This window comes from Apteryx rowi, unplaced genomic scaffold (genome assembly GCF_003343035.1).
Source record: "Apteryx rowi isolate R43461 unplaced genomic scaffold, aptRow1 scaffold_162, whole genome shotgun sequence".
NCBI lineage: Eukaryota > Metazoa > Chordata > Aves > Apterygiformes > Apterygidae > Apteryx > Apteryx rowi.
This window is the reverse complement of record NW_020447886.1, coordinates 1,697,657-1,719,728: the sequence shown is the minus strand read 5'-3', so window position 1 is coordinate 1,719,728 and position 22,072 is coordinate 1,697,657. Positions and strand designations below refer to the sequence as shown.

Here is a 22,072-nt window from a genome sequence, read left to right as displayed (position 1 = left end):
CCCGGGCCGCGGCGGTGCCGCCTTGCGGGTCCCCCTCGGCCCGCCGCTGCACTGCGGCTCTGCGGGGAAGAAACGCAGAGGGGCACCCGCTGCTCGACACTCCCTCCAGCGCCCCACCGGGGGCTCCGAGCAGACCCTCGGCGTGGGCCGTTTTCTGGCGCTTCTCGCACGGCCTCAGAGGCGCCAGTGCGGAGAGCGGAGCGCTGCAGTGCTTAAAAAAAAAAAACGAAAAGCTGCACTTCTGCTCGGCCGAGGGGACAAAGGTGTCATCTGAAAGGGAGCAGCGGCTCGCACACGTGCACACAGGCAGCCCGGGGGCTCACTTGGGGCGGGGAGAGCGAGCTCGTCAAAGCCCTGGACGAGGTGCTTTGCCACAGAAATTGCAGCCAGGAGCAGGAGCCGTTGCAGTAGTTCATGGGCAGCAGTGATCTCCCTTCCCTCCCGCTTCCATTGATGCTATAAAGTCTTCCATCCCTTACATTGGTTTTGACCAGAGTTTGCTTCGAGGGAAAATACACGTGTAAGTTGTTACTCAGCACTTTAGAGAAGTCAACAAAACACACTCTGAGTGTGAAAGTGGGACTGCTAGGTGTTTACTTGACATTGTTAAAAAAATTGAAGTTTGATGATGGAGTAAAATCCATCCTTGATAGATGCATTGAAAGGCAACAACATCAAGTAGATTTTTCCTCTTAAGGGTAAATTAAGTTCTCATTTGCTGTGGGCTGCATTATGTTGTAGAAGGGCAACTAGGAAAAAAAAAAGCAGAAGACCACCAGGTAAATAAAAATTTATTTCAGCATTTGGTATCCAATACTACACGCAGGTAGATCTGTGGTAGAACTTTAAAGGGCAGTGCAGCTTAGGCTTAAACCATAACCTCTTAGGGTTGAAGATGTTGTACGCTGGTAAGCATTGTTCTTAATTAAAAACAAAACAAAATAACATTTTAAGCCTTATTCATATCTACTCCTGGCATTACTCCATCAAATTCTGCCATTGGACTTTGCAGAATCTGTACTCTTTAACCTGGAAATAGGCTTTAGAGGCTAAAAATATAACAGGGTTCTCTCCCATGCTATAAATGAAAAAGATGAGGCAAAACTGTATTAAAAGAGAAAATAAGTTTCAGCAAATGTCAGAATTTTGGAAAGTACCTTTGTTTGTTCAGTCTTCTGTCCCAGAGTCTTTTTTAAAATCAGAGAATGTATAACTCTTACTGATCCTCTTAGGAAACCACAAGCCTTATTTCCTGTTATCTGAAGTAGTATATAACTTCATGTACTTTTTCCTCTCCACATATATTTTGCTCTCTTTAGCTGGCAAATGTTGCCATTGCTATTTTTGGTACACTAATGACTCCTGTTGCTTTCTTTAGGTCTCTGCATTCTCTTTTCAAGATAAACCATGCTGTTGTGATATTGTTGTAATGAATAACAGTCGTAATAGAAAGCACACTGCCAAATTAAATGAGTACATCTAGTCTCATTTCTTTAAACAAACAAACCCATAGGCTTAAGTAATCGCTCCATTTCTCCCTTCTTTTTTGCAAGTCCTGTATATCTTTTAAGTACATCGGACAATTTCAGACAAAAATGATAAAGGGGCAGAGGTCTAAATGGTATGAAATTTCTACAGATTTGCTTAAAATAATCAGACAAGTTGAGAAAAGAGAAAATTAGCAGGGAAAAATGAGCATAATCTGCCTTCAGCCTTTCTGGTAGTTAAGGGAGTTAAGAATAAGCTGGGGATATTGTGGGGAGAAAAGGTAATACAGAAAGAGTATAAGCAAAGAACTTCATATGCTTTCTGGCACTGTTGGTATGTTTAACAAAGATGAATGGAAAAGAGCAAAGAATAGAACTTTGGTATCAGGAAATGCTACATAGTAGTGAGATCTCATAGTGCAAATAGCTAGTATTTTGGATCTCTGGCCTTCAGCACTCAGCTGTCAATGCTTTGCCCCAGAAAGCCATTAAGTTGATCTGTGGCACCTTCTACAGTGGTGTACATGTTCTTTATTACCAGAATGTTTATGGAATGAAAACAGCTATATTCTTTTGAACAGGGGCTCAGTTGGTACTTAATTAAATACTGTTTTTTAAAAGGGTTTAAAACTAATCGCTTTTTTTTTTTTTTTAAGATTGTGACTAAAAGAGCTCTCAAAATCATCACCACCACCTCTATGTATACCACTGTTAACACAATCATAGAAGTAAGTATATTTTCTACTACCACATCAGCCAGCCTTACTGATCCAGCACTGTAGAAGCAATAACTAATACACTGAGAAGTATAAACACTTAAGTAGCAAGTAGAAGCATGCTGTTCTTCATACTGGGTGTGGGTGGAATGCAGATTTAGACATGGATATCATGCAGGTCTCTAATGAGCATACTGGGTAGCTGAAAAAGCTAGTGTATGGCTTGCTTTGAGACAAAGGAGCTTCTCCATTAGCTCAAGGAATATGAAATTGTACTTTTTCTGCAGATAGTATACATTTTAGATCTGCACTGATGTTGATATGTATCAACATTTGCCACATTGTATTTTGTGTTTGGTGTAGTATCAGTATCTCACCTTCAGCTGAAAAAGAAAAAAAAAAACCTAAAATTTGTTTTTGAGATAGCAACATTTGCCCTTAGTGAAACTCACTGATGACTCCAGCTTCAGATCCCCTAGATCTTGAAGGAGCAGAAAAATAATCACATTCATCATCAAACAAATCTTTACTATCTTCAGTATGCCCCTAAGGTGTCTCATAACTGTGATTGTATCATGAACTTACTTGTTGCTGTACAAATGCACCACAAAACAAAGTGTTTGCTGCAGGGGTTTTACAATCTAAAAGGAATGACTGAGTATCAGCTGCAAATAGTAATTGTCATTGCTTTTAGAAATACATTGTACTTCACAGCCTTGGAAAAATAGAAGTCCTATTTTTTCCAAATAAAGGGAAATACAGAGAACGGTTATAATGCTTTATCCTTCTTTTGAAAGCGAAGACATGGGTCAGGCTGTATGTAAGCACAAGATAAGGACCATATGCTTCAGAGGCAAGTTACCCTCGTACCTACACTAGCACAGATGCTTCAGTATTTCTCTTTACTAAACCACTACACATTATTGACACTACAGAGTTCCACATCATAATAAAGGTATGATGGCTGCACACCTGATTTATAGTGTCCTTCACACAAAAAAATTAAGCATTTATCAACCAGTTGTCACTATACAGCAGCAGCAGAGACTGTAATATTTTCCTGTGTTAGAAAAAAAACTAGTCTGAAGTATCTTAGGTACATGCTGTGAAAGAAAACTATTGAAGGAGGCATGTAAGAGGCTCATTTTTGTTGGGGAAAAAAAAAAAAGCCAGAAACAGATTTAACTGTGTTAATACTGTGTGTTTGAATGAATTGGAGGGGAAATTATAATGTTTTAATAAACATAATTTTGACAATCTGTGCAATTGAGAAGACACAGCAATTAGTGTTTCACACCAAACATGAAACTACAGGGAAGAAAACTAATAATAATCAGTAACTGGGGATATTGTATCTGTCCAGCTCATATAAGACCTTTGCCAGAGAAATGGTTATTTCACTGAATTTTGATGGTGTACAACTTTGGTGGTGTGACCCATTATGTTTCTTTCATATTCTTGTTGAGAACAGATTATCATGCATCTTGATCAATTCCTGAATTAACATTCATATATATATACATACACACACACGCACACACACACACACACACACACACACGCACATTATTTCTGGAGCATGTTCTTTGTAGCTCTTGATAGGTTTATTTACATACTCTCTTCAGAAGGTCAGCAAAGATCATTCAGGAATTCAAATGTGTTTTTACCTTTCCAGATATTCAGTGATACCAGGAAAACCTGATGGCAACAGCAGTTCAGTCAATGGCTTTTTTGATGCTTGAATTATAGGAGCCAAGAGTAGAATATAACCTTCTGAACAGATTAACAGAATTTTTTCTTGCACAGAAATTTCTCTTAGTTCTTTTCTGAGATCTCATATGTACTGAAACTTTCCATTCCCTAACCACTTGAAACATTTAGTACCATAAATTTATTACATACTACTATACAAAGCATTTAACAAAAGTATTTCTGAACTTGCCAGACCACTCAAAAACACAGGAGGGATGTCATAGAGTTAAAAGTCTACCTGATTGGGTTTAGCAGATTGCAAATGTGTGACATGCAAAATGTTCCCCCCTACCGCTATAAGCTCTTAAAAAAAGGATAAAGATCTTATGTCACGGTCTACTATATCCAGACAAAATTAAATGGGTTCAGAATGGACTTCTGACAAAGCCTGAATTTGTTTAGTTTATGCTAGAGCATTTATATTATTTTTAATTATTTTGATGCTAATATACACCAGGATTACAGGGGCCATCACATACAATATATTTAACTGATAAAGTTTCCTGTCTAAGGGGATTGGCAATGATTCAGTAAAATAGCTTTAAGATACTGCTTTCAGGAAGCTCAGAGAAGGGATTCTTATCTCATGGTGAAATTCATTAGCATTTATTGATGTTACAAAAGTATTGGAGATCCCACTCTGAACAAGGTCCCATTTCTAGAATTTTTATGTAAGGGCTTTTACCTAATGGGTTGTTTGTAGATTTTAATTTGAACATTTACGGTTCTGAGTTAAAAAATGTCATCTGTGCATCCCCTAAATTCTGAAATTCTACCACATCTCTCATTATATATACCATGTGTTTGTAAGATTGGGTGCACTTGTAACTTTATTTCCTTAAATTTAAATTAAAGGTGCATGTATTTGAGAGAAGATTGGTCCTTCCTCAATTCAAGTTTGACCATATGTGCTAGAAGGCTGAACCCCAGAATATTTTACAGTGCATCCCACAGCTGTCTTCATTGCTATTACATGTAGAGGTTTGACACAGTGAAACCATTAGGGGATTGATCTCGATGTAGCACATTTGACTGCCTCTCATACCAGTCACTTATCTATATCAAGAATAAGGGTTTCTGCATTTTGCTGTAGTTTATAATAGATTAAATACAGTATTAAATCACACTGTGATCTCTGTAAATGACTGAAGTGAGCTAAAGTGATGCATAGAATCTTCAACTAAAGCAACTGGAACATACAATAGACTCAAGAAGAGGAGATATGTGTTTCTGCCAAAATAAGTAAATGAAATTCTTAACATGTTTCAGCTAATAACTTAGATGGTATTCTGGGATAAATAGAGGAGTGAACAGATTGACAGTGTTGGACAGATGAAATGTAGCCTAAACACCATCTTGGTGCCCTGTTAGCGGGGCTAGTCAACACTTAGTGAGATAACTACTAAAAATATTTGTGTTTCAGTTCTGAAATCAGATCCCTGCACACAGGCCTGCAGGGTCTGGGTTGTTTGCAGCTATTCTTCTGTCAAATCCCATGAAATGTTGGCTTTCCTTCAGCTGAACCAATGCTTCTTTGCTTGAGCGCAGTTATTTTATATAAGCAGTTGGTTCTTGGTTCTCCTAAATGAGTACATAGCAGACTTTTCTCCTGAATAGTCCCATTTGACACTTCAAAATTTCAAGAAAATACATTCTTATGATCAAAAACATTTCTTGGAAGGAAGCTTCCATTTCAAAAAAATTTTTGGACAATCACAGTTAATGCTGAAGTTTCAGAGAAATACATCCTTGCAAAAGGGGGAATCTCTAGTTGGAAAATACAACTATGCCTTTAAAAGTAAGGTAATTTCTTAACTAAAATCAGATAGAATTGGTTTCAAATTTTGTGACTGTTTTGTTTTTGCATAAGAGTTTAACATTTTACTTTAATCACAAGTACTCATCTGAGTTTTATAAGGTTCTTAGAGGAGTATAGGATATCTTATCTAATTTTAGTTGAAGGAAGAAATATTGTGAATATTAGTTTTATGTGTGGCTTCTTGTCTAGGGAGAGCTGTAATGTTTGGATCGTTCCTCATGATTTATGGAAAGAAAAAGAGGTACAATTTGTGTTGACCAAGGAGTACAGGGATAGCTGCCCTGATTAAGGATTCCTTCCTGCTTACTTGAGGTGACATGTGTTTGAGCAACCTTTTTTGCCTGTCTATAGAAGTGCACTAATTCTACCTTTCACATAGCAAGATTATAAGGAGATACATGAGAAATCCCTTCTCACACACAGAATGGAATCTGATACATCTAGAAGAACAGGGTTTTCCTAAAGTGCTCAAAGAAAGATGGGAAGAAAAATCCTGACCACCTTTAAAGTCTTAGCTCCATTGCTTGAAAAGCAGGAGATTGAGAGCCAAGAACTAATTTCCCTTCTACTATTGCCCGCAGTATCTAGTCTCTTTCCTGAGCAGAGCAAGAGCTGAAGGCCAGGCAGATATAATTCCCACTGTGGTGCAGCTGAACATAGAGATTCAGAGATGTCACTTGCTTTGGACTATGCAGGCTGCAAGACACAGGAACAACTAAGAACATCCTCAGAACTCTGCATACGGTAACAGCCCCAAGTAACGGCTCCTCCAGTGCGAGAAGGCAACGGAGAAACATTTAAACTCTAGTTTCTACTCAGTTTGCTCAGACACAATAGAAATTACACATAGAGGAAGTACTTGTCTGTGCGCTTTGGGGTGATCTAGAGCCTCTGGCCCCTGCAAGGCTTGCTGGTGAGCACACTAATGTGGAGCATTCTGCTTTTCTTTGACTGTGCTGGTCAGGCCTCAGAAGAGTTGCAGCTTAAGGAGTGTTGTTAAGCAGTGGCACACCTGAGCCACTCACAGCTTCATGCCCTCAGGATTTGCAGCAGCCCAGCTCATCTCATCCTTTCAAAATTCGTAGCAACTGTGAACCAGACCAGTCCTTACAAGGCTCTTCCGCTAGTGCGGAAGTTAGTTAGGGTCTGTCATAGAAGTGCTCATTGAGGAAAAAAAGGCTTAGTACTTGATTTCTCTGAAGGGATCCCTCAAGTGAATGGAGTTAAAGTCACCACTGTGCAAAAACAAAAGGCTACTTACAAAACAATGTGGTCACAAGAAACTGAACTGCCAACTTGTTTTGCCATAGGAAGCAAAATTTTTACTATTCTGAGTAGAAAAATGAGGCTAAGTCTTGGTGCCTCCAGCAACAATTCTGGGCTACTTCAGGCTCAAACAGGGGAGAAGTGTTACCCAATTTTGTTAGGAATAAAGAGAGATGCATGCATGATACAGTGGAGATGATTATGAGTCAGTTTTGGCCTAGTGGAAGAAGACAAAAATATTGAAAATTTCAAGAACTCAGCTGCTAAGAATTTTGTATAACTGGTGTATATTATAAAAGCAAAACTGTATTCTGAAGTAAGCAGACTGGACTGGGAATTAGAGGCCCATTTTAAGAATCACACTCCATCAAATGGTTATTGAAATAGCTCGGCTTTAGATTTCCATATTTTTAACACCTTTTTCAATGTGCCTTAGATCAAAAACACAAGCAGGTATCCCTGCTAATTATTTTATTTTAGACCATCTAGGCCATGTACTAAACCAAAACATGATTAGTTGAAGCATTGTCTTGTTTGTGCTAAAATTAGTTTTGAATATGATGCTCATTTTGATGTGGAGAATCCACAGAAAGTCCTATATATCAATCAACATCCATTTTGAAGATACAAGTTAAGTTTAGATGAGATACAAGGACTTTCAAAGATAAAACATAAAAGGCTTTGCATGACCTCATTTGCATTGGGTAGCATTCTTTTTGTAATGAATAATYCTCTAGGGTTATTCAGAGGAATATTTATAAAAAATGAAACAAAAGTCAGGCAGACAATAGTATATAACAACAGAAACTGGCATTAGTATTATCTGACAGCGCTCAAACTTCAATAAATGCCCTGCCATTCTAATCTTTATCAGGTATTAGAGCACTGTTGAACAGTATAATACAGCACTAGCAAAAATTTTGTAAACTTGCAGTTTAAGCTGTTGTTACAATTAATACAGTTTTTAACAGATATTACAATTTGAGGTTATACATCTTAAAAATGTAGAAGCAACCAACTGTATTACATGAATTTTCTATTACCTGTATAGCTTATATAAGAACTTCAAAACATGAAAATGCACTGAAGCTACCTCCAGTTCTTGAGCTATGAGATAGAGATAAATGAATGTTTGGCAAACTTTCAGGGATGGTAGGGCCAATCACTTTTATTTGTTTTTGTTCCCACAAGTTACAGGTGAATCTGCATTTTAAAATCTCTGTATGTATTAATATACTCTCTAATATATGAAAAGGTTTTAGTAAAATATTGGCTGTTCAGAAATGTGGCTCTGACTGGGAGCAGATTGGGCAGTGGGAACCTCAGGGGGTGGCAAGATGCAGTTGGCTGCCAGTACCTCAAAGGGAGCTGGAAAATGTTGCTGCTTACAGGTGTCTCTCTTGAGATGATGTTCTTGGGTCAGCTCCCGGCTCCTTAAGTGCCATTCAGAAGCTGCATGCTATCTTAGACATCGGTGCTATATGTTACTGACCCCAGCAGCAAGCTGTGGAACGTGCACTTCCATCAAAAGCTTTGACAGTGTGGCTTAGAGAAGGCCTGGGGCGGGTTGGGAAACCAGTCGCTATAAAACCCGTTCATGATTATCCTCTAAAAGAGCAGCGAGTGACATAGAAGGGTAAAGGCCTTCCTGTTGGATTACCACATCTGGTTCCCAGGGACTACATGCACCATATCACATAATTTACTTTATATTACTAAGGAGGTATTAGAGCCTGAGTGTAGTAGCATTTTCCTGCCTTGTAGGAGATTTCAGTTTTCTGGAAGATTATTGTAACAACAGCTTTTGCTATTGCATTTACTGGAGAAGGGAAGAAAGCAAATGTGAGCAGTAAGAGTTGTTTTCCTTCTTTCCTTCACATCTAAAGAACAGGAAATCTCTCTAGTATTGCTGTTCTGCACTAAATGTTACATAGGAAAGCTGACTAGAGCTGAGGTGTATTGTGTCTCCAGAAAAAAAGTACCCTCTCATTTGAAACAAAATCTGGACCATTTCCACTGGATGGGAATTAAAAACCACAGTAAATGATTCCCATAACCTTGCTCTGCCAGACAGGGCTTGTAGAAAAATAAGGCACTTCATGTAAGAGTGTTCAGAAATGTTTTGGTCTTTCAGTCAAAAGAAAATGAAGCTCCGAATTTTCCGACTGCTTCTGTTGCTGTCGGCTCTGCCTGGGACAGTTCAGTCCTGCACACGAGCACAGGCAGACTGGTCAACAAGGGGTCGGGTAGCCGCATGCTGTATGCCCCTGCCTGTTCTGTCCACTGCAGAAATCTCAGACTTTGATAAGCCCAAACTGTAGTCCTGTAGGCCCGAGTTAACTTGTGAATATATTTCTAAACGTAGCAAAGGTTATTAGTGATAAGAGCATAAACTTTTGCAGAGGAAATGTTTCAAAAGCTGAAAATACCTTTATTAATACTTGTCTTACTCTTCCCTTAACAAGAAGGCCCGCTTTACTGACTACAGGGCAAACAATATAAACATAGTATACAGAATGTAGAGAATATAGTATTTTTTATTAGAATAACTTCTTGCTATTGTCAGAATCTCTTTGATGAGGTTTTCAGTACCCTCAGATGTGCTGCAAAATGAAACTATTTCTAGGTCTAGAATCACTAATTTTTTAATTCCCATCTAAAATTTAAAACTGTGTAATGGTTTTAAATGGTCAATACTAAGCTCTACTACATTTGTGTGACATCATATTCTGTATTATAAACCAGGGCACTAACCTTGCTATAAGTTGTATGGTACAGGCTCTCCTGGCCTAAATTTTCAGTCCTAACTCTAATTACTTCAGCATGACTTTATTTTGGGGGAATCCAATTTGTGTTGAGAAACAGCATTCTTTTATTTCTGAAAGCATTTTACAAGAAGATAAAATGCAGGAAAGAAAAATTAGACGACTAAGTGCAAAATAGAAGTATAAAATTTATTTAAAACCACCCACAAAGTTCTGTGTAATCAGGAATGATACAATTTGTAATAGTCTTTTTAAAAACTCATGACAAGATTTAAAATATATTTTCAATTACAGTATTCATTTAGCCTTATTCAGTTAGGACAATAAAAAATGAAAGTTTACGTTCTAAACAGATGAGACACACAAGAAAAATAGAACAGAACAGACAATTTCCACAACAACAATTTTTACATGTATGTTTCAATACTAGTATCAACATTTCAATGCATCTTGCTACATAAACATGAAATCATGTACAACAACTGCTTGCACCAAAAAACATAGCTTAATTAGATCTTTCAAGTAACATGCAGTCACAACTCACAAGTCTTCAAGTACTGCTGGTAAGGGTTCCCTTGTCTGCAAAGAAGATTTTAAGGTTCAGTTCCTCAGCTAGTGTAACTCCTCACAGCTCCATTAGCCTTATGAAGCTATGCTCAGTTAAACTAGGAGAGAGTCAGGCCCCAAATATTTTTCAAGAAAGGAAGTAACTTTTATACTTTCTCCTGTAAATACTGTGACATAATGAAGTGCTTTTACTTTCTGATTTTTTTTCTCCCTGTACATAAACTTCTTTTGCTTTAAAAAGTTATTTTATGTTTCAGATCTAAATACAGTAGGTTGGTAACTGGAAATAGTCCAAAACCTCAAATTCAGAGTTCAAAAATAAATATCAAATGCATCCCAAGGAAAGAAGGAGAAAGAAAGAAAGAGAGGAAGAAAAAAAGAAAATCCTGGCAATTTTTTGTTGTTTGCTTTGGCATACTGTTAATCTTTTAATTTTTTTATATCAGGGAAAAAATCATTAACCCTAGCATTTTAGTATGGTGTGCTCTTACAAATTAATGTTCATTCTTATGATATCAAGTTTTGAACAGCATTTGTGACCTGGTATAATATTGTCACATTATGAAGAGCTGTCCTCTTCCAAACTAAACAAATAATCTTAGAATAATTAATTTTTAAAGCCTGAAGCGTCTAAATGTTTGGATTAGTTAGAACTGGCTTTCTTTTAATGATATTGGGATATCAGGTTTGCTTTTCTGGCCTACTGTTATTTTTTATTTAGAGGACTAGAGACTCACAAAGCTCAGACACTGGCTTTTGAGTTGCATGGATTCACACAACTGGCATTCACAAAGTTAGTATAAAATCTGTTCTCATTAGGCTCTACAGTATCACTACAGTTTATAAAGTTAAGAATGAAAATACAGGATTTTGTTTGTCAACAATGTTATTTTCTCTTTTTTTGAAAGAAATATTTCATAACTGGAATATAGTGGGGCTTGATGCTCATATAATGCACCCATTGGCAGCAAGGAAGCTTTGCATGACTCAAGCATACAGAACAGGGCCAACTTTTTCACTGTCTAGGATCACCACAATTAAGGCAGATAGGAAGTGTTGGCTCTTAGCTATGTGTCTCAAAATTCACCCCACTGTGGCAGCATCACACAGTACTGCACACACACCCTGTTGGGTCTTAAGTCAGCAAAGAATGGAGCTAAGTAGATTCTCAAAACCCCTTTTTATGTGATCAAATAGAAGGGATCAAATAATGAAAAAATGTAATTATTTGAAGAAAAATTGCCCAGACTTAGAATTAATATTATTCACAATTCTGCCAATTTCTGGCCAGGACATTATCTTGAGGTACAAGTCTTCTACCACATTCTCTTTGTAGACAAGGTTGGAAGAAGCACAGCCAATATAAATGAATACTTATAACCTGTTACAAAATAAACCAGACCAGTTTCTTTTCAACCTGTATTTCTAAACTAGTGATAATTTGGATGTTACTGGCCAATATGTGTGCAATAGGGATATCATGAAATTGATTTCTGATGATTGTACAAATCAGTCTTTTGGCAACGGTTCCGATTTATACTAATGACCTTTTATACCACTATCAGTGTAACGGGATATTCCAAAGGACGTAAGCTAAATGGATATCCATTTAAGGCCCCTTTATCCTTTTAATGTGATGCAAAGGACAGTAGTATAAATGAGAATCAGGCCTTTTATTCTTATTTAAAAAAAACACACCCAAACCCTAGACCTTTTTCCATTACAATATTATAATAAAAATACAGATATACATGTAAAATATTTATCAATCATTCAATTCACAAAACTTTCCACAACAGTAATTAAAATGTTCTGTGGCAACAACTGCAATACTGAACGTCAAACTAACAGTTCCCTTGCTCCATTGCAACAGCGCTTCTTTGGAATACAGTTCATCTACTGTAACTGGTAACTCTCTGTAGATTAACTGCCACATCTGTCCTGCTTCTTACCTGTGTCCTTTTTTGAGGTCTACAACCTGCACCCTTCCACTTTATAAGGAAAGCTGGTACGGTGTGCAAAGTGTTGAGAATAGCATTGTCAACCTGTCACACCAAACAAGAGTAGGTCACCTTAACATAACTTGTTTAGCACCCAAATCTTGACTTCATTGCAACTACACTGCTGGAAGATTCTAGCATTTTAATATAAATACAGATGGGAAAATGATGTGTATCATGGTCCAGTAGAAAAAAAAGAGAATAGATGCTGTTGTGGGAAGAATTAAGGGTACAGCATTGAGAAGCATCTTGTGTCATTTAAAGCTAAAGTTAAGAGTATGTGGTTAGACACTGCAAACAACGTTGGGATGAAATGGGGAACTAGAGTGAAGAAAGGATTCTTACATCTTTGTATCTCAAAAAGAGGAAAACAGTGATGCTGACACTCCTATACCCTTTTATAAAAGGCAGATCATATTTAATTATTTTCTGCTCAAGCTCAATCACTTCCACTTGCTGCTACAGAGGAAGAACAAAAAAAAAAATCCATTGTTCCACTCTTTTCCAAGCAGTTCACCGTCAGTTAAGGCATTTAACTTATGCAATACTCAGGCTTCTCACAAGGACTACAGCTGATCTCTGCACAGGGATATAACCAGAAGATGGAAAGAAACACTCCTGCTCTTGTAATTGTGCACAGTCTACAGAGTCTGTCTAAAGAGTCTGTCTTATGTCAGGATTTGAACAGAACTGATAGAGTAATTCAAAAGAAGAGAGGGCATTACAAAGAGATGCTCACAACAGAAGCAAAAATATCCAACTCTGGAGAGCCACGGCTGTGAGCAGTTTGCTAATATTGCAAAGTGTCTTGTTCAGCTACTTGCAGATATAAGAACAGAGTGTAACAATTACATAGAGTTCAAAAAAAATTTGGAAATATTTTAATTGGACTTAGAAACAAGAAAACACTGATAGTGAAAGATGATGAAATGTCCCTCTCTCTTGGAATGAAAAATTATCAAACTGCAATAGTCTAGGCTCCCTATAAGAGAACATGAATTAAAATCATAAAAAGAAGCAAGAAACTACTGTTTAAAAGATAAAAGATGACTGAAAGAGATTTTGGAAGAGTCACAAGAAGAATAAATTCTTATGGTTTTCCTGAGATGAAGATTAGCTGGTTTACATATGAAGCAGAGACAGTTTGGGAGAAAAAAAAATTCACAAGTAGGCTGACCTCTTATATTGCTACTGCTGAGTACTGAAGTAGATCTACAGAGAGTTATGGAAAACTTCTAGAGTAGTTATAAGTGTTTAAAGCATTCAGCAGCAGGTTACAGTATAACCGAGTGCTGACTGTCAAAGTAACTAACCACAGAGGATGATCCATAAAGACACCATAGACTGAGAAAGGTAGCTGTAGTATCACTGTCATCTCTATGGATTAGAGAGCAATACCTGCTAATTGACGCTAGTAAATTTAAATGTTCTTGAGGGAGATAATACAGCGCTATATTGAGAATTAAAACTTCAAAATTTAGGAAACAAGTATATAAATGACAATATTAAACTAAAAATTGAACTCTCTCTTCTGAAATAACCAAAAATGTTTAATATAGCGGCAACAAAATAAACATGAAATATGTTTTAAACCACTCTTTAGAAGAAATAAGTGATCTATATATACTGGTGCCTGATTAAGTATTACTGTTAATGTTTGGTCTTTGAGAAAACCTCAAGTATAAATCTCTTCTCTTTATGTAATTATACTTTTGCAGCAACATACTGAAGGACAACCTAAACAACCTGTGAAAACTGTTTGAGTACAACATCAGATAATTCCAGAAGACACTGAAGCCACAAAAATACTAAGTATGCACATCTTCAGAACGTTTGACACTGGCCACTCTGAGATCAAAGAAGGCCACCAATGTGTCATGGACTTAATAAAAAGAAAACTTATGTATTTAAAATAAGATGTACCAAAGAAAAATGTCAATAGAAAGAAGTACCCTGGCAACCACAAATGTGTACAGAGAAGGCTGGCCCAAAAGCCAACCGTACCCTTCACAGTTTTGTAACTTATTAATGCTTTGTGTCTGATTAGCTTTCCACATTCTCCATCTTGATCCTGGGAAGAATGAGCAGACTGGTGATGACAGCAGTGCTTGCTACCTTGTCTACACGGATTAAAGAAAAGGTGACCGCCTTTTTTCTTTTTTTTTAAAGAAACCAGCATATGCACACGGAGAACAGAGGAAAAATTACTGTCCTCAAAGGAACTAAAGGAAACAGATGAATGTGTACATATATCCAGGGCTGTGTGACATGACGACACATCCTCACCACTGAGAAACAATGCTGTAACGCAGACATTGCAGTCCAGTACCATGGTGTCACAATAATCAGTGGACGTTTTCTCTACAGTGGAAAGGTTTCCCTCCACACTTCCTCCTGAAAGTTAGATTACCACCTGACAAAGTTAAGAGGAAAGCCAAACAATGTTTCCACGTGTGATTGGACTGTTCCTCATCTCTAATTTTATTATTTAAGATGAGAAGATATATAGCGTCATGGGTCACAGTTAGGCAGACATCTTCCATATGTGAGAAATAAAACACACTGACAATTTTATGGAAGATATGTCACAAAGATTGTGCTGGTGAAGAAGTTTAATGACAACCATGAAGCTGAAAGAGAGTTCATTTAACACTGCATGAATACATTGCTGTTATGTATAAAAAGCGTGAAAGTGGACATGCAATTTAGTTTTTCATGTATTTGAGGGTGTGGTTATTTCTTCCTGTTTGCATAGAGATTACAGGATTTCTGTCAAAAATTGAGAAAAGTCATATATAAAAACCATAGATTAGAAAGCTGATGACTTGAAATGGAGATAAGAAATCTTGAGATAAAAAGCTTGAGATAAGTTAATTTCAAAGAGAGATAATTTTCATAGGAGATTAAGGGCAGTTTGAACTTTACATTTTAAAAATAAAACATGCAGATACAGTTTTATTTGTATGTTTCCATAAAATCTCTTTCTTGTTGAGCAACCCATTGAATAAGAAAAACTAAAAAAGGTGTCAAGAATATAAGCCTGAAATGGGTCTGAAACAGACCCAGTGGTCTTGAGTGCCTTAAAACTTGTAGTGAAGATATTACACCTTTCTACAGACCTTGAATCACTTATCATGGCTACCAGCAATATTATCCATGAACCTCTGTATTTAACCAAAAATACAACAGCATTTATTCCAAATCTCTCTCCTTCTGTCCTTGCAAGCCCTAATTGTGGTAGGGTTGCAGGGGTCTGAGTAGGCACAAACTTTGGTCAACAGTATCAGTATCCAGCCAGCTAAGTATGAAAATTGCATGGAAGTTTGATAAATTAGCACATTGCAGTCAACAGGGCTGCAGCAATGTAAACAGGACCCAAATTTAACCGAATGAATTTAGCATAATACTGCAATGATGTTAAAAGGATCTTTTAAGAAAGAAAAAGCCTGTTGTATGTTACAAGTAATCCTAACTACTAAAGAAGTTGCCATTTACCCATGCTTAACATAAAATGTTGCTTCAGATACTACAGTTATTTCCTGTTTTACATAYAGAGAAGCACTGTCATAGCTCAGATAAGGACTGCTAACAGCAGTTATTCCTAAATAATAGTTAGCTTAGAAAGTTCTTAAGGAAGATCTGAATACAACTGTTATAACTAGCAAGTCACAACAAATTGATTTCTTTAAAAACTTTTTGGATCTTGTGACTAAAACATTTTATAGAAATAATTTTTGTTGTTTTCTGTAATACAAGATAGTGTGTTACAAATCAGTAAGAGCAGAGAAACTGCATGAGTAAAAATCACTATTTAATTGGGCACTAATGCAGTCATTTCAACCGGGACCCCATGACTCAGACAGCACTGACTTCTGTGGAAAGTGTTACTCCCTTCAAACTGAAGATGGAGTGGTAGTATCGGATCCATTAGAGAAAGGGATGGGACACATTTTTTCTGGAAAGTCAAACGTGTCCCATGTTGGATCAGAACTGTTTTTGCTAGTGTCCTGTGAAAAAGTACAAGGACAGCTACATCCCATCATCAGCCCACCTGTATCCACCTACTGGTTTTTCACTGAGAGCATAATGCCAGCTATTAGAAACCAAGTAAAATATGTTGGTCTGACCTAGCCCTTCGCAGCTACCTTAATTTTGGATCCAGTTTCTGACCTGGCCATCCTGGAAGGACTTTGTTAAGGGGTAAGAGCAAGTTACAGAGTGGTTGTGTGGGCCAGAAGACAATATACCCACAAATTTGCGACTGTCAAGAGACAAGTATTGTTACAAAATGATAACCTTACTCAAACTCAAAGAATATAATTTTGTGTACAAGACTGATAAATACTCTGAAATGTTACAATAAATAGCACACAGTTGTAAAAACAGTAAATAGTTGTATTTTCTATACTGCAGTACAGTAATAGAAAATATTAGCTTCCTGCTATGTGTCACACCAGGAGATAAAGTGGCCAGCTAACCTGCCTGTTAGATACATTGAAAAAGTAGCTAGGTAAAAGACAGTCAAGGAAAGAGCACCGCAACTGATATTTTGTTGTACAGATGATGTATTTTTCTCACGTAAAGTATTCTTTAATAGAGTAGTAACTGTGAGCTTTAGCACCTACCAGTTAATAACATTACTATTACATTAAGATATATTTTTCTCTTAAAATTTCCATTTCAAATAAGGTAGACCTGGACTTACTGATGCAGTCACTTGAGAGGCGACTTGCCAGGGGCTATGTTAGGAGGTATCCTTTTATATGCACCTATTCCATTTCTCAGTTCTTTGAGGGAAGCTGCTGGTTTTTCAATGGAACATTTTTATCTTGAAGGCTCCAGTCACACATATGTTAAAGATGGACCTTTACAGGGGAAGATTCAAGTAAAAATGATCCACTTCAATACTTGGAACATCTTAAAAGGTAAAGAGATGGCTCTGTGACTTACTAATTTTGTGTAGAAAAATTGTTATTCACATAGGAGTGCTGAATGATAAATGATTTTTCAGTTTGCATTATACAAGCTAAAGCTATCAGCACTATCAGTGAAAACAATGAACTATTCTTTCCTGTAAATGATTCATCATGATGTAGGACAAGGGGTTTCAGATAGTAAATACATTAATGGAACAGCTAGAGAACGTACAGTACTACTTACTGTATGGACAGCTGGAATTCTTACTAATCTTAGGCTCACCAAAAATATACAAGTTTTAAAATGGAAATCTAAGGCACACAAAATACCATAATGATTTGATGTATACTGTATATTACATAGTCAAGAAGCATAAAACTGCTGGTACAAAATGATGGCATAATATTGGTTTTGTTTTATTATTATTTACAATCCCTTCATATCCTCTATTTGAACTAATATTAAGCTTTGAACTAAAATTTGCAGCATACCCGGTTTTACAAATTTTACTTAAAATAGGTAAGATACAAAGAATGGGTTCAAGTCCACCATCCTTTGCCATCAACGTTTTTGTTAATTTTAACAGGAACCTGTAGAATTGAATCCTAGGTCATTACATAATGATTGCTACTCCAGACCTGACCTGGCTCCTGCAAACACTACACTTGTATACATTTATACAGGACAATAATCTCATTGATCTACGGCCATATTTAAGTATTTGTAGCACCAAGGTCCTAACTGGCACTATGTGTTAAAAATACAGCTCATCTAATTTTCGTACCGAAACTGTAAATATAATGATTACAGTTCAGCTTTTCAAGAAAAAAAGCACCTTGTCTAGGTTTTAAATAAAGCAGATCTAGATATTTCATATTCCTTTGTTACAGCACCACTACATTATAATATTATCAAGTATATTATTAGTATATTTTCACACCGGAAAACTCTAACCTCATTATACCTATGGGTCACCCAGTCAGGGAGGATCCCGAGGCATAATTAAGGTACAGCTTCGTCTCTGGGCCTGATCCTGCAGCTCTCAGTCACGAGAGGAGTCCCCACTCAAGCAGGCCTCCTGGCTCCGGCGGGACAGGTACAGTTAAGCAGAACTGTTCTCATGGAAGAAGGTGCAGGATGAGGTCGGTCCTTAGCTAACGCTGTCATTTGGTAATTTGTTTAAATAAATAAGTTTAAAAAAGAAATACATAGGAGAGGAGAATCAGAAAGAAGAGTGGGATGCTACAGTATTTGAAAGTAATGGAGTGTCTGTTTTTCCTCTGGTTTCACAAATACTCATTTCATGATATGTCACTTTTTCAACAAAACTGGAGAACATAAATGTCAAATGTTTGGAATGAAGAATACAACAACCCTTTCTACATGAAATGTATAAATCACTTAAAATTCTTACAAAACATTTTTGTAAAAAAAGTTTGAATTTAGAAAGCCTTAGCTGGTGAATATTACAGATGGGTTATTCTCAACTAAAAATTTGCCGTTAAATGTTAGAAATTTCTTACTTTCCAACACTTATTTTGTATTTTTTCCAAATTAGTATTAATTATTTTTTTCAGAAGAGAATAAGGCAACTCTAGGGGGTATTTTTTATCCCAAAACAATCCCACCCCTGAGGCATTAGGAACATTTGGTTGTCGTATAACTTAAAATGCTCCAAATGAATGAGACTTACATACTTATTGCTCAAATAAATCATAACAAATGCTGCCTTTGAAAAACAGATAGTACTCCTCTAACTTCCAATAGCAACACATGTATTGACAAGATGTTTCTTAATTTCATATTTGTATTATCACTTACAAATAATAAAAGTTTCTGTATTTTATAATGGTTGTTTATATGTAACATAAAATCTTCAATGAAAAAGGGCAAGTCTAAAAACAATCATATATGCTATTAGCATACATACTGCAGCTGTAACAATATGGAACTCTACACAGCAAGAATAAAATGATTTCTTCTGTAGAGTATGCACAAACCTTAGACAATATGATCCTTATACTACACTATTTCAAGTTAATTTTAAAAATAGAAAGTGCTTTTAAAATATATATTTACAGCTTAAAAACAACTTCCAGCCATCATTACCAATAATTTCATTTCATACATAATGACAAATCTAAAGAGAAAAAAATTCATTGGTTTTCTAAAAGATTTATCTGCAATTTGGACTATAACAGCAATGGTTGGAAGTTGTTAAAGCAATGGCACCATGAAGTAATAATTCAGCTTATTTATTTTTAACTGTTTGATGTGGTTAAGCACCAAGAGCTGTGTAGAGCTATTACTGTATAACTTGATTTAACAGCATAAAATGTGAACCTGTTAAAATCCCTATAAATGATTTTTGTAGTAAACAGACTTGATTTAAAGCACCAAAATATAAATTCCTAAAGGTAATAAACTGAATGATTCAATCAAGGTTAATAACCTAAACAAAGTCTTTTTTAGAATGTATTAAAACTATACAACTTTTTTTTTCTTTTTTTTTTTGCTTAAAATGTGCTTGAGCACCACCAAATGTTAAAGTCACAGTTTAAGAAGAAATCCCCCCCCCCTTTTTTTTTACCTCAGCCTTAAAATGGTTGAGATGAACAAATAGTAAACGACATGAGACTTGTTCTTTAACAGCACCTTAAAGAAACTGTAACACTGCACCAAGAGGAGGCATTTGATACTAAAACCTATGCCCAATGGTTATAAGGCCCTGCAACTCGCGTGAGGGCGTAAGAAGATACTGTTATTACATTATCTTTAGTTACTGTTAATGCTCTGCGTGATGGAATTTGGTTGAACTCATTGTCTTCATAAAAAATCTCTCTGTTTTCACTGGTTTGCTTTGTTTTCCTGCTGCTAGAGTTTAGTTCAGTATTTTCTGTTCCTAATCTTTCTGCTTCTTTTTCTTTTTCTTTTGCCCTCTCAGCCATCTTTGCTTCCCACATTGCTAACCCATGTTTCGGCTCATTTAAATTTTTGTGTTGGTAGAAAACTAAGGAAATTCGCGTGGGATGATTTCGGTTGGGTTTTTTAATAGGTGTGGTAGCATGGAGTTCCCGTCTTGCACATTCAATTAAGATAGAACCATGAGAAGGTGCCACAGCAACACCACCAATATCATCATCCAAAAAATTGTGCTCACTGTCTGACCACATTTCCTCAGCTTTTTCTTCAGAATCAGCCGGTTGTCCCAGTGCACTGTTTTGCTTTTCATCAACACAGTCAAAGTCACACATCTGTTCTTGATGGGAGCTACCCTTTTCCATGGGGCATCCGTGAGAACAGTCAGCTTCGCTTCCGACTGCATCCTTGGCTGGAGAGTTTAGCGGTACTGACAAATCACAAGAGCTGATCATCTGTGAAGAAGGAGAATTGTCTAACTGAAGCTGACAATTCTGTTTGTCTGGCTGATGTTCAAGTATACTGGGCAGGGGGTCTTTATGGGCTGGGGGGCCTGAAGCAGTGACATCTGGAAGAATTGGTGGCACACCATTCATCTTATCATTCAGCAAAATTCCAGTATAATCTTTGACTGACACATCAAAGTTCTTACAATTAATATAAGGTGTCACGTGAGGTTGCTTACTACTGCATTCAAAATACCCGTAGGGAACTGAAAAATCTTGTTGAATATTTGTCACTGCTGTTAGGTCAGGCTTATGTGCTAATGATGAATATGGATGTAAACTATCCACCTTAAAAGGGGAGGAAGCCGTATACTGTTTTAATAAAGAGCAATTTTTAGTAGTGTTTGAAGTATGTTTCATGGCATAGAGGTGATCGGAAGTCTCCATTTTTATTCCAGGTTTTAAAGCATCTGTTTTGTTCCCTAAAAAAAATGCACACCAAAGTGTAAGTATTTTTCCTCACTTAGTTAATAAAATATACCGTTTATAATATTTTCATAATTGTTTTCTAATATGAGAGATATAACGACAACTCTAAATTTTTCAGAATGGTAACTTTTATATTTTTATGAATATTTTTATGACTTAAAATAGTATGTTAATTACCTTGCTGAATTAGTGCCTTAACCTTTTCCAGTCGGACTGCTCAGTGTTGTTATATAAAATAGACAGGTATTTCACAGAGGGATGAATAAAATAAATAAAATCAATTAAGTACTCGGTCCAGATTCACACAGCCCAGTTCTACCTAGATGCTTCCTACCAGCTGACTGCTCGCCTTCAGCAATGCCCAATCCAGTAGGAAGCCCTAGGTAGAAGATTTTACATTAATTGCTGAAATTTAGGCTGTCTGAAATTAAGCCTGCAAAACAATCAAAATTCTTGACAGCCTTACCCCAGATTATGGTTGAAGAAGAAAGTACGTTTATAGATCATGTCCATCTTACCAAAATAATACTGAATTACAATGATCTGTGCATTAGCAAGTAACTTCTCAGAATTAAAAAAAAATTACTGGCAACGTACTCAAGGTAAACCCATTTTTACAAACCTGCAACCTGTGATTTGGCTCTGTCTCCCATCTAATTGCCAAACATGAATTATTTCAAACCTTCTTGGAAGCATACTTGGTTCAGTTTATGTCAGCTCCCTAAGCAGTTTCTAGTCCTGGCAACACTGCAAGTGTGCGCTTTTATGGAAGAGCCTCCTCAAACGGCTCGTTCTTGTCGTGGATACGTTTCAGCCAGAGGCCACTGAAGTACTGGGAGAGAACTGCCCTGCCTCGGACTGCCTTTGCATCAGGCCCTAAAATTGCTTTACATCTCCCTTGCTGGCAAACTAGCACCCCACAGAGAACT

The 22,072-nt window shown here is 36.8% G+C and overlaps 1 protein-coding gene and 1 long non-coding RNA gene across 5 annotated transcripts in view; one reads left to right on the top strand and one right to left on the bottom strand.

Moving 5' to 3' along the window:
• Nucleotides 1–433: 433 nt before the first annotated feature.
• On the top strand, nucleotides 434–14,169 carry LOC112963153. The gene is made up of 3 exons (XR_003252515.1): nucleotides 434–520; nucleotides 2,144–2,215; nucleotides 14,091–14,169. It is a non-coding gene; the product is annotated as an uncharacterized LOC112963153 (long non-coding RNA).
• Nucleotides 13,466–22,072, bottom strand: part of TET1 (tet methylcytosine dioxygenase 1) — a 93,471-nt gene continuing 84,864 nt past the window's right edge. For 2 of the 4 annotated variants that reach the window (XM_026059928.1, XM_026059930.1), the window contains one exon: nucleotides 19,876–21,136. In XM_026059928.1, the coding sequence (XP_025915713.1) occupies nucleotides 19,995–21,136 (1,142 nt within the window). In that variant the 3' untranslated portion in view covers nucleotides 19,876–19,994. Of the gene's footprint in view, nucleotides 21,137–22,072 lie in introns of all 4 variants that reach the window. The other 2 variants (XM_026059927.1, XM_026059931.1) reach the window with 2 other exon arrangements.